The following is a 13,370-nucleotide window of genomic DNA, read 5'->3' as shown; positions in this document are numbered from 1 at the left end:
CCTGTCGCTAAGCAACTGCAGGAAAACTGAGGAGCAGCATCGGGACGAGACCACAGAGACCTACGTGCAGTTGGGACCAAGGCAAGGGTGATGCTTCTGCACCCCTTCCATTGCAGCTCTTTGGTTCCTGCAAAACTGACCCAGGGATGCTACTGAAAATGTCCCCAGTGTCCCCAACGTCCCCAGCTGCAGTTCTTTCTCCCCACCTCTCCCTGAAGTTTGTCCCTTTTTGCATCCCTGTGATGCTTCCCTGAGAGTCAGTGGGAGATTTCCCTCTCTACTCTGTGAGCACCATGTAATGCTCACATTATGTTCTGATACAGGACAATTCCTAAAACTCTTTGCTGAGATTGCGGGTAAAACTTCTATAAACGGCGCTGTCTCAAATTACTGCCTTTCCTGTTCAAAGGGAAGAGAGGAGCAGGCTCCTGCGCCGCTCATCTGGTTTTGCTTTTTCCTTCATTTCTGTCCTGTTATGCTGAGCTCACTGCCTTTTGGTTGCTTCCAGCTCCAAATGGAAATAAACCCTCTGATAGCCATGTAGTGCACGTGGCAGCCTCAGCGGCCGTCGGTGGGAGATGGGGCAGGGGCTTGGCGCTGCTTGGCTTTGGTGTTGGGTTTCAGCAGGTTGCTGGCTGGGGTACTGCAGGATTTCCCCTTTCTTTTTTCCCCTCTCCCTTCGCTAAGGGGCTTAATTACTAAAATACATTTGTGGTTAGGGAGTCGGAGGCTCTCCATCTGACACCAAGAGGGCTTCGTGCCACGTAATGGCAGAAAACCGCAGTGAAATGCCTCGCTTTGCAGTTTTCCCCTTTCCCTTTGCTTCTGTGTACTTAGCGTTAAATGCACAGAGTAGGTTTCCTTTTGTTTTAATTTTAACCAATTCCAAAGAGAGTGAATGGGTCTTTCCTTCGTTATGCATCTGCGCTTTCTTTCTGTATATTGCAGCACTAGCCGTCCTGATGACAGATCTTGTCATTATGCGGTGTCATTTTAGATGTTTGCACTGCTCTGAAAGCAAACGAAGGAGCCTGCAGTCTAGCCTGTGTATTGAATAACAATGTCTTTCCAGCAAAAAGAAATCTGTTTAAGTTTTTAAATCAGAACCATGAGCTGTAGGCTTGTCTTTCTCTTGTTATCGCTTTTTGTGGCCGTTTGGATTTCTGAAGGCTGTTATGCCGTGGAGACATCCTGAATTTGGAAAATAGGGGATGCTCTGCTGTGGGTTTTCTGGGGCAGCTTTTCCTTTTTGGGCTGCTCCCCAAAGCCCCTAATGTGGGGCTGGGGAGCCCTGGAGGACATGGTGGGTGACCAGGACAACTGCTGTGGGGATGCATGATGAGCAAAGGTCGTGTCAAGGGTCTTAAAGTCACCCCACAGGAATCTGCTTCTCCTAAGAGGGGCTGTGTCCTAGAGATGTTGCAAACTGCTGGTGTAGAGGAGCTGATCATCCTTGTCAGGCATCTGCCTCCCAACCGCCTTCCTTTCAAGCAAGGGAGGCTGCAAGGGAAGTCTTAACTCCGCAGACCTCCCGCTGCCTTCCTGACTTTTCAGCAGGGTCGTGTGAAAACAATGCCATCAAAGCGTTTCTTTTTAAAAACGTTCCTTTATTTCAAGTGCAATGACTGCTCTGCACAGGGCTTTCATTGTGCAGCATGAGGCAGTTTGAGTGCTCGTCAGGCACAACCCCAAACGTGGCTGCGTGGGCTCACCAGGGAGGAGATACGAAAATGTGCATGTCACGTCCTCTTGTGGATTGGTCTTGTCCCTCTTAGATGTTCCTGTATCCCCATTAGAAATAGTGCCTGGGCACTATGCTGCCACCCTTTGGGGTGTGTTGAGGTTTGTGGGTAGTGTTTGACACAGACCTTTGTTGGGGCCACTGGGGGGTTGCCTTTTTCGGGAGATGCCAGATAATCCAACTGCTGTGGCATAGCCTGTGGAGTTGACTCTGGAGTTTTTGTAGTGACTTTGGGTGCGATCTATAGTTTGGTGGGACTGGAGGGCATCCAGCAAGATCCTGGTCCTGGTGGGCAAGGTGGAAAGTTCCTCCAGCCGAGGAATTGGTTGGGTGTGGGAGCTGCCACAGAATGCATGGACGCTGCTGGATGTCCCCAGGCAGCTGTGCTGGCCCTTCCCAGTTGGGCTCAGTGCAGAGATCCCAAGGGCAGAAGCTATTTTCTGCTTTTCCTGGCACTGTGTGGTGCATATTTCATCTCATGATGCAACGTCCTGCAACCTTTTCATTAGACCACTCCTCTCACCTTGTATTTCTAGTTATTTGATCAAAAGAAAGCTGGAAAAACTGTTTCATAGAATCATTAATGTTGGAAAAGGCCTCTAAGATCATCCAGCCCAACCCACCCCACCATGCCCACTGACCATGTCCCTCTGTCACATCCCCGCGGTTCTGGAACACCTCCAGGGATGGTGACCCCACCACCTCCCTGGGCAGCTAAACCATTTAAGAACAATAATATTTATACAATGTAAAAATGTTTGGCTGTGGTGTCCTTAGTGAAATTCAACAGCAAGAAAAAAGAGACAGGGATGAGTTTGTTATGAGTCGGGCCTGTAGCACTTGGCAGGAGCACTCCTATCTGCCACAGGTGTGTGCAGGGGGCACAAGTTTCCACTTTGGGATGACTGCTTCCTTGGGAATGGTGTGTCTGGTCATCAGAGTAACCTTCCCTAAGGGTCTGCCTGTCCTTGTTGTCCAGCAAGGACAGGAGAAGGGTGAAGAGTGGGAGTGGTGGGGATGGAAACGTGTGTCTTTGGGAGCGCTGCTATGGGGGCTGTGCCTGGCTGCAGGATGGGTGGTGGAGAGCAGGAACGGGGAAATAGTGACATTGCAAAGGGTTTTCCACTTCTGGAGAGCAGTTTCAACACAGAGCCCTTTTCTGTGCTTAAAAGCAAGGTTTTGTGAAGGAAGTTAATTGACCTTTTCAGTAAATGGTTACCGAGGCCATTACCACAAACACTTTGTAAATGCGATGCTCATTTAAAAACGTTGCCAGTAACTTAGAAAGTCAGACTTCATGCTCCCAGTATGAAACTGTTCTTAATGGAAAAAGTGTCTTTTTTTGGAAGAATTTGGAGCAGGTTTTCTTACTGAATCTAGGCTGCCTCATTCCCTCAGAAGGCTTTTGAGGGCCAGGAAAATTATAACTAATAACTTCCCTAGAAATCATCAAGCTGCTATTTTAAGGTCTGGTGTCTCAGGGAGGATCAGGGCTGTGTGCCATTTCCCTCCATTGCTCCGTGCTGCCCTGGTTTGATGCTGGTGCTTCGCCAGGGGTGCTGCTAGCCTGGTCCTGCAGAGCAGAGACGTGTGAGCAGGGCAAGGCATGAGGCTCTCAGTTTTGCTTTTGATTTTCGATATTGGCCAGTTGAGTTTGCTTTTTGTTTGGTTGTGGCTTTAGTTGCACGCTCCGGAGGTGGCTTTAGTTGCAAAGTATGCTGTGAATGCAGCAGCAGGATGAGTAGCTCCTTGTTTCCTAGAGGGTTTCAGTGGTAATGGGTCTCCCTTTCTTACACTGTTATGAGCTCTGCCTTTCTCCTCCCTCCCGTCTCAGAAAAATTGAAGCTTGGACAAGTTGCCGATCTGGGAGTGAGGCTGTGTCTTGGAAAAGGAGATCAGCAGTGGGAACAGATAGAGAAAAAGATGCCCCTGGCTCTGGAGTAACTTCATCCCCTGCCAGCGGGTACCCAGGGATGAGCGCTTAAACCAGGAGCCAGAACAATGGGTACAAGGAGACTCTGACCGATTTAACAGGATTAGGCAGACATAACTCAATTTTTATTCAGGCCAAGTTGCCAACCCCAAGGCTTTTCCCCTGCAGATCAGCAGTGGGCTGGCTTTGGGGCACCTCGAGTACAACGCTCTGTGTCTGTGCACTGCAGGTGCAAGCTGCACAGCCGCTTCGGGTTCAGTTGTTTTCTATCATAGAGAATAAAGTGAAAGCGCTGTGCTAATTGGATCTGGATTGGAAATTCCTGCTATCCTGGACAGCCCAGGTTTGTGGGGTGGAACAAAGGAGCAGAGCCGCCGCTCCCGGGGCGCGTCCATGCGAACAATGGCAGTACAAAAGGGTTCTGGCACAGCCGACACTTTGTTAAAGTGGCAGGGATTGTTTTGTTTGTAGGGCTGAGGGCTTGCAGGGATCGCCACATAGAAAGGACCAGAGAGGCAACAACGCTGCTCTGCTTTTCTGTGTGCAGTGAAATTAGTGCTTCCATCACGGTGGCACTTCCATAGCCAGACAAGAGGCATTTCGTCACTAAAACCCTTTAATATCCTAGATGATGGTTTGGGGTTGGACTGGGTGGTCTAACTGGTCTTTTCCAACCTTAACGATTCCATGATTTCATTCTGTGATTCTCAGCTGCTGGAAATCTGAGTGACCCCAGTTAGTAGGATCCTGATTATCCTAATCATTGATTCTATGATCCAGCCTTGTGTGCAGGTTCTGGCATCTTGTATGGGTTTCCTCAAGGTGCAGATCGGGGCTAGGTTGGCTCCAGTGCCAGCCTGGGTTGATGGGAGTCCTGAGTTCAGAAACTTGAGCAAAAAGGAATTTGCTCCCCATGGATATTTGCTTTCATGCTTGAAAATAATCCTGATCAGGCTGTGGCTGATCAAAGAAGCTGTGGGTGCCCCATCCCTGGAAGCATTCAAAGCCAGGCTGGATGGGACCCAGCCTGATGTGGTGGGGGCAACCATGGCAGGGAGTGGGGCTGGTGGTCCCTTCCAGCCCAACCCTTTCTGTGATTCCACAGTCTTTTGGGAAAGCACCTGGGCTATGACAAGGAGCCGTGTTGCTCCTTGTCCATTTAGTTACAGCCCTTAATGAACACAGAAATACGGATACTTCGGGGATCACTGCAGTTGTGTCCTTTCTCTCTTGATGTAGAGATGTTGCATTCACCATTTCTGTCCATTAATTTAGTGCTCACACTCATCTTTCTAACGTTCTCTTTGTTTTAAGCAAGTTCTTTATATTTGAGCTTGCCATGAGATATCCAACAGCAGCGAAGAGCAGAGACTTGACAGCATTTTGCCACCAGTTATTACACAGGCAGTACATGTCAGCAGAGCCGTGGTGAACTCTTCCTCTCTTCAGACCCTCTCTATTGTTTATGCTGCTGCACAATCGCCATTCGGCTCGGTTTGCATTAGCTCTGAGCTGCCAGCGCAGGCGTTCAGCTTGCAGGGCTGCAAATTAGCAGAGGAAATCGGTCAGAGCTTCAGAACGGGGGTTGATTTTTTTTTTTTCCTTCTTCCCCCAAACCATATGCCTTCAGAGTAAGGGTTGCGCATCTGGGTAGATTAAAAACCCATTTGCCGGTAGGCAGCGGAAGGATGTGGAAGGTGGTGTGGGGAGGGGTGTCCTCAGCTTTGGGGCTGGGAATGAGGTTTGGGGGTCTGGAAAGGCAACAAAGAGTGGTTGGGGCCTGGGGAGAGAGTGGGAGCAAGTAGGGGTGTTGGGGATATGTCACAGAGAGGAGCAGCCTGCTGGAGCCCACCCCCGGAGCTGGGCAGGGGGAGGAAAAAACTCCGTCAGGCTTCTGGATAAACAAACAGCAGAAATCTCGTAAGGGTAATAATGGAAATCACTGGGAAATTGAGTTAATACAAGGGCATCTGTGTAAGTGAATGCTTGGGACAGGGAAACAGCATTGTCCTTTAACTCTACTAATGCTGGAACAGATGGGGAGCGCGGTGCACTTCACGCATTAGCTGGCTCAGATAAAGAGTGGAGCAGAGGCTGGTCCTTGTGGCTGATTAGAGGTTAACAGGAATAGAAACCAGCGGATTGACTCTTCATTTGCAGGAGGTGTTCTGGGATCAGAGCAGATGGCAGCGAGAGCGTCCCTCCAGCTTACTCAGCTGCTCAGAGGAGCTTACGGCTACCTCCAACACAAACAACTGCACTCACATCTCCTCTTGTTAAAGCTGCAGCTTGTTCCCCAGCCTACCCACACACACAGCGTTGCTGGTAAACCTCTGGTTGCCGGTGTCCGAGGTCTGACCATGCATGTGTAAGGTGCCACATCCTCTGCCTGTAGCTTCCTGTTGGCTCCCAAAGGATACGGTGGTCCCATCTCAGCCACATCCCTTTGTTACAGCATCACTGTGTTAACTGTCTTCGTTAGCTCTACCAAGCCACATTGCTTTTCTTGGGTGGTATGGCCGGGAAAGGGAAAAGCAGTGTGGTGGGGCTGGGAGGAGGGCCCCAGCCCATTGGATTTATGTCCTTCCCTGTTCCCTGCCCCGAAGAGGTCTAGCTGCATGGCAGCACCTTTGCATGTGGCATCCATTTGTCACAAAAAGAAATTGCTTCAGGAGGGTAGAGGGGGCAGACATGTAAATCCGAATGAGCGCTCTCCTCATTGAATTGCTTGAAGCATGGATTGCCTCTTTTGCAAGGGAGAAATTGCAATTGATTCAGCCTTTACCTCTTTCTTTTTGTCTGCGAGCGCTCTGAAAAGGCACATTTTATCTGTGTGTGACAACACCTGCCTAGGGTGCCTCTCATTGAGCTCCGCTGAATCAAAAGAGCAACAAGAAAAGTGGGTTTAATTGCACACATCTTCAGCGGAGTCTTTCTTGCACTTACAGCACAAAAGGCCAGCCCTGCGCTATTTGAATGGAGCCTGGGAGGGCTGGAGTGAGCAGTACTCTCCATTACTATCAGAGGCAGATGATTCACTTTGCCGGAGCATTGTCATGTGCAAATGAGTTCATGAGCCCATCTCCTTTCCAACTGCAAGGTCAGAGACTGAGCAATTGTCAGGATCAGCCGGCTGGAGGAATTGATCTATTAGCTGGAAAGCTTGCGGAGATTTTACTAACCTCCGCTTCCTACCGCGTAAGCACACAGACACCTTCCTCCCATGGGTGTTGTCTACATTACAAATATTGACTGATTTTAAGTTCACGTTTGGAAAGCTGCTGTTTCTAGGCTCGGAAATGTGACCAAGGATGACTTATAAATAACACTAGGCGCAGCAATTATTATTCATTGCTAGTTATGGCTTTCACACAGTGGAAAAACAAATGGTTTTTCCACTACAAGCTGGAGCTGCAGTCCGTTTAATCACTGAAGGGCTTGGAATCGCTTTAGTTTAAAATACCTTTCCGCTGTGGTTTGGGAATTTTAAAAATATTTGGGTCATGGTAACCTAGTGTATATGACTTGCACTGAAAATTTCAGTTTACGTTGTCTACATCTGCAAAGCCCCGTAAACATCTGTGTAGCCTTTCCTGTCTGTCCTTGCAGGGCTCTGTGCCTGGCAGCTCTTGCTGGTCTTAATGGAGCCCAATGTCTGGTTGTACCCAGCTTCCTCAGCAGAGTGGATGCAGTTGCCTTGTTCTATCTGTAGAGCCATTCCTTGCCCTGCCTCGAGGCTGAAGGTCTTCTTGAAAGGTCTTCTTTGTAGACGATGACCACTGAGCCTGTGAAAGGAGGTGAGGAGGCCTAGTGACGTGGAAGAATGCTCCTGGTCCTCTTACACAGCAATCATAGTAAAATAAAGGTTTGAAAGACCTCCAGCCCCAACCAATCCCCACCATGCCCTCTAACCATGTCCTTCTCATGGTTCTTCATGATTCTTGAACACCTCCGGGAACGGTGACTTCACCACCTCCCTGGGCAGCCTCTTCCAGCGCATCACTGCTCTTAATGCTGGTGAAGCAGCCTCAGGTTGTTTCTGCTGGTCCAGGATTAACGCCTAGGATGGCTGATCCTATGAGAAGGCTGTGTGGGGACTGTGCCAGCTCTGTGCAAGGCAGGCACATGCCGTGCCTGGGAAGAGCGAGCTCGTTTTTTCCAAGTGGTGCAACTCTGCGAATGACAACTGTGACTTCTGCCTGAGCTGGGGTGTGAAATCTGGGGGATGGCTGCGAGCAGCAACTGCTGGAGGGAGCAGAGCTGAGTTCCTGTCTGGTGGTGTAGCTGCAGGATGCTCCTCATCCTCCTCGTGGTGCTTGAACACTTTGGAGGTCACAGTTACGAGAAGGGAGCAGGTCATGCCGGGCTTTTGCTGGTTTCTGGGGTCTGTGGTCGGTGACTAGATCTGTAGGTGATGTTGTTTTGGAAAGGATGAGTAAAATTGATTCATCTGTTACGGCAGTGATGCTGGCCTACCCACCTCTGAACCACAGGTGCTTTGATGCAACCAGCTTGTGTGCTGGCTCTGCAGACTCCTGGTGTTTGCTGCAGGACCCAAGGCCGGGGGTGCATTTCAAGGAGGTTTTATCTGCTGCAGTTTTGCCCTCTGAAGCAGAAACTGTCTTCTCCATCTTTTTTCGGAGAAGATCTCTGCTCTAGGAGGGCTGAACTGCTCCCTCAAGATGCAGGCAGAAGGTCTGGGGTTCTCTTCTTGCAGGTGGCTTGTGGACACCTGGGTTATAAATGCATAGCTTTGGCTGCTCTGATAGAGCTGGAAGAGTTTGCAAAGCTCCTTTTGATTGAGTGGATTTAGAGATGAAAGAGTTTTCCATCTTGGTTAAAGGTACTCTTGTCAAGGCCTTGGTGGTCCTATTGTAACAGCAAAGCTCCGAGTGCTTGAGCTGCTGCTCGGCTTGGTGCTTTGTAGGGCTTTCAGAGCCCAAGGGGGTTGGAGCATCCAGGCTCCTCCCAGCTTGTGGGGTTTATAGACCCCAAAGGGGAAAACACTGCCCCACTAATGAGTTTAGAAGTGCTACCGGTGTGGAGCTCACAAACTCCCAGCATACATCCCTAGGGGCAGTTTTAATTTAAAGCAGAGGCACAATATCCTGCAACACTAATGCAACATCAGAGCAGGGACTCTGGGGGCAGATGTGCCATGGCAGGGAAAAGGTGTCTGCTCAGGTGTTTTGTCCATGTTTGACAGATAGATGGAATTAGCAAGGAGACGTGCTAATGGTGTGGTGTGTGGCTATGTTTAATGTGGTGTTTATGCTGATTTGTGGTGCTTTCACTGCAGCTCACCAGGGCAGCTGTCCATACTCAGCTCCTCGTGCACCCTAAATCAAAAGGGCATCTACCGGGAAGCATCGTGGTGGGCGTTCTTTCGGGGTATGGAGGAGCCTGAGCCTTTTTCTTGGGACGAAGCTGGTGTTTAATGAGCCTGTAGTTACCAAGATGATACTTAATTATTTCTTTTTCATAGCATTCAAGCCCTGGCACTGTCACTTTGCTGGCAGCAAATCAAACACCGAGTTAGCTTATGTTAACTGTGTGCTAGGAACAGAAGATGAAGTCCTAGATAAGCACTCGGCTGTAGGAACTTCTTAAATTGAACCGTGCAGGGGGGACGCAGGGCAAGGCGTTTGTTTTTGCTCTCAGCGCTATCCAGACCCCGTGTCTGTGTCCAAGGCTGTGTTCCACTTTGCTGGAGTGCCCCACATGCTCCGTGGGACGTGAGCTGGTGGCACGGTGACAGCTGTCCTTCTGCAGGTGGCCATCACCTGTTGGTGACTGTAAGTCATGGATTTGTGCGGACCACAGAATCAGCTCTGGGCTGCAGAGCAGGGCTGGGTGTGGTAGCTATAAGCTGACCTGACGTTAATGTAAATATTCCCAAACAACGCCGTTGTTCCCGCGGGCTGCACTTTCTCCCCCCTCACCATGTTTAAGTTCTGACTAAGCTTTTGATAAATGTTTTGTGTAGAGTTTCTAGTTTATCTTAACTAGACCTGCCGCTGTGACAGCTCAAATCTAAACTGAGGCTGGACTTACGGCTCGGATGCCAGATGAACTTGGCTGTCACAGGCATGTTGAATGGCTCTGGTCAGTGCGAAAACCCAGGCTACACATGGTGAGGACCAGTTGTGGGAGAGTACAGCTTTTGGGATGTCCCACAGCGTCCTGCACCTCTGCTGCTGGACAGAGCTGTGTCGATGCCCCAGAGCAGCATGAGTCAAGGTTCTGGACAAATGTCCTCTTGCGGTTTCCTCTTAGTTTCAGACTTTCATTGATGCAGGAGCTGGACTCGATGATCTTCATGCGTCCCTTGCAACTTAAGTTATTCTGTGATTCTGTGATTTTCAGGCTGACACCTGTCCCGAAGCAGGTTGGTTGGTTATATGAGCTGAGCCCCTCCAGCCTGGTTGGCCTCAAGAAGGGCTGGCCTGGGATCCTGGTGGAGTAACTCTTTGAGGCAGTGTTTATGGCTTGTAATTTGTCTTGAAGGGTTTTATATATACATGCATACGGGTGTCCATGTGCGTGTATCCATACATTATTGCTCAGGAACGTCGTTTCCAATCCTTTAAACTCGTTCAGAAAGTAAACTAGGGAGAAACTGGCAGTGAGTCGGTGCAGCCTGCCAAGCATTGCAGACCAGAGAAGTGGTAAAACATAAACACTTCGGAGTTTATCCTCGAGATTTGCACGGCGTGGCTGCTGAGGGCTGCACCCCCACAGTGACACTTCTACTGCTGGCAGCGTGCAAGCACGAGGGCAGTGCAGGGCCAGCCGGCTGTCCATCTGACCCTGCCGTCCCGAGGTTAAACACCACCACGCTGGATGCTCTGTTGGCCTCACAGTCTAAGTTTTGGTCAGTGGCTGCAGAACAGGTCTGCTTCCCCCATCTCGTGCACTAAAGTGAAAGCAGACCTCCTTGACACTTAATCAGATTTGAATGTGGTTTTTGGCGTGGCTTTAAAGAGACTGGCAGTGAATAGCTGGTTTTGATGCCATTTATTAAAAACCTCTGGTAGAATTTGTCTCGGAAAGCCTTTGTGCAAGCTGGCAAACGTGCAAGAGTTTGATGCAGTTAATGTATTTTAATCTCTCCTGCACCCCCTCTTCTCGTCTGTTGTTAATTGTGGGCCTCTCAGCTGTCTGGTGCCTTTTCTAGGGGGATGGCAGGTTCCACGGAAACCTCTGTTCAAACGTGGCCTAAATGAGGTTCCAGGGGCATGGAGGAAAGTGAGCATCCTCTGCGAGGAGGAGGGCCGGGCTGCGTGGGCACCACAGGCTCCATGCAGAGGCATCTCCACTGACTCCCCTTGTCCTTATCCTCATCGCGAGAGGGGAGGAGAGGGCAGATGGATGTGAAATGTTTGTTTTTGTTGTCCTCAGTAGCATGCTTGTAGGATAGGCTCCTTGGGAGGGTTTGGAGTGTCTTCACTACCCAGGGAGGTGGTGGAGTCACTGTTCCTGGAGGTGTTCAAGGAACGTGTAGATGTGGCACTGAGGGATATGGTTTAGTGGCGGTATTGGTGGTAGGTGGATGGTTGAACTAGATGATCTTAGTGGTCTTTTCCAACCTTTATGATTCTGATTCACGCAGCCTTGGATCCAACATGAGATCGGTGGACATTCAGTCTTTTCTCTCCAACTTTAGTCCCCTTTTGTTCAGTGCATCCACTTTCTTTGGAACCAGAGGACTTTCCCTTCCATCTGAGCCTATTTCTCGCCCTTCACCCGCCTCGGAGAATTGTCGGGACATTTTTCACAGTTTGTGCCTGAAGGCACAGCAGCCCCTTGCAGCATGGCGGAGGCTGTTGGGAGCGCGGCTGAAGGATGATGACATTTGCGCCAGCAATTTGGGCAGTCCCTGAGCTCAATGCACAGATCATGCTGACAAGCAGCTCCCTGCCAGCTGTATTTTGGAGAGAAAGCTCACATGTCAGCAGAGAGTTTGCAAGGGTCGCTCCCATCTCTGCTTTTTGTTCTCACTGTGCGGAAGAGCTTAGAGCTGTGGTCGTGCCCTGGAGCTCTGTGCCTGGTTGAGGGAATGAAGCTGGAGTGGCATTGTATTTAATTTTATGTTGTTTGCTTCATCAAGGAAAAGAAAACCTGGCCTTTCTCTGCCCCCTCTTGCTCACGTGAGTTGTGGTGCGAATTCAGCGAGGGGGAGGCGCGGGTGAGGATTGCTCCCGGGGGGAAAGGAGGCTGAGAGACTCTTAAACAAATGAGAACCGAGCGGCTTTGCTCTTCCCCTGTGGTTTGACTGTTAAATAAACTCACCGAGGAGGCTGGCTGCATGTGCGTGCGGGTACAGAAGAGCGTTTGTACGCGGGCTGGGTTCTGGGTGGTAGTGAAGCCAGTGCAGCTCACAAGTCCATTGTGCAGACTGTGATGGTACTTAGGTGTCTACCTGATTTGAAAGAGTGATGCAGAAGTGGCCTTTCCTGGCTCTGTTCACTTTCTAGAGCTTGCATGAGTGGTTGTGGTCAGAGCAAAGCTAATGTCACCTTTCCCTATTCTCTTTTTCCCTTTCCAGGTTTCCACCTCAGTGGGACTGTGACAGAGCCAGCAACTGCGACAGAACCAGAGATGACCTACAAGGTGGCCATCAGCTTCGACCGCTGCAAAATCACATCAGTGACATGTGGCTGCGGGAACAAGGACATTTTTTACTGTGCCCATGTCGTGGCGCTTTCACTGTATAGGATCCGCAAGCCGGACCAGGTCAAACTCCGTCTTCCCATCTCAGAGACCCTTTTCCAGATGAACAGGGACCAGCTCCAGAAGTTTGTTCAGTATTTGATCACAGCACACCACACTGAGGTGTTGCCTACTGCCCAGAAGTTGGCTGATGAGATCCTGTCCTCCAATTCAGAAATCAACCAAGTGCACGGTAATTCCTTGTTCCTTCCATGCTGGCTCGGCACCAGTCCACTTGTTTGGGGCCAGGGCTGTGATCTTACAGTGGCGGTGGTGGCCATTGTTTTGCCATGTTTGTTACTGCACAGAGAGGTGGCAGCATCAAACTGATGGTAGAACATGGGCATTGGTACCACTCTGGTGTTGGCTTTGTGCCCCTGTTCTGCCCTCTGGGTGTTTATCCATCAAACACTAGCTTCAGCAGGCAAGAAAGGACAGGGCAGGCAGGCAGGCAGGAGCAGCTTAGATGAGCATGGAGAAGCAAAGCATGGAGGAAGGAAGTGCAGCCCCCCAGCACAGAGGGCTGTTTTGGGGATGCAGTCCTGGGACAATGGGGAGCAAGAGGACAGTGGAGACGTGGCTCCTCCAGCACGTGGTGACGCTGTGTCAGCCTGGCCCTGCATCTTGCTAAGTCAGATGTGACTGAGCTGGCGGGAGATAAAGCTTTAATCTCCATGGGCGCTAATTTGCCCATAATAAATGAGTGCTGCTGTCCTGACCTGCTGCACAAAGGCAATGGAGGATGTTTTCTGGGGCTTTGTGTTTAGAGGGTGCTTTTGAACTTCCTCCTCTAGAAGGCACCAGCTGGGTGTTGGTGTTCATCCCAGCCTAGGATATGGTGAGTCCCCTTGGAGTCCCTTGCCCAGCGCAAGGCAATGCTCTTGTTGTGTCCTTCTGAGGAGCCCTGGAGCTGAAGTTACCAAGGGCCTCCAACAATGAACCACTCTGCACCGCGCCTGTCCCTCCAGCTGTAAAGTGGAGATA

The 13,370-nt window shown here is 50.2% G+C and overlaps 1 protein-coding gene across 4 annotated transcripts in view; it reads left to right on the top strand.

Moving 5' to 3' along the window:
* ZSWIM5 (zinc finger SWIM-type containing 5) overlaps positions 1 to 13,370 on the top strand; it is an 82,644-nt gene that overhangs the window by 48,420 nt on the left and 20,854 nt on the right. For all 4 annotated transcript variants that reach the window (XM_021404977.1, XM_021404976.1, XM_021404975.1 and 1 more), the window contains exon 2: positions 12,223 to 12,579. In XM_021404977.1, the coding sequence (XP_021260652.1) occupies positions 12,223 to 12,579 (357 nt within the window). The remainder of the gene's footprint in view (positions 1 to 12,222; positions 12,580 to 13,370) is intronic.

This window comes from Numida meleagris, chromosome 7, assembly GCF_002078875.1.
Source record: "Numida meleagris isolate 19003 breed g44 Domestic line chromosome 7, NumMel1.0, whole genome shotgun sequence".
Taxonomy (NCBI): Eukaryota; Metazoa; Chordata; class Aves; order Galliformes; family Numididae; genus Numida; species Numida meleagris.
This window is presented reverse-complemented; position numbering and strand designations above follow the sequence as displayed.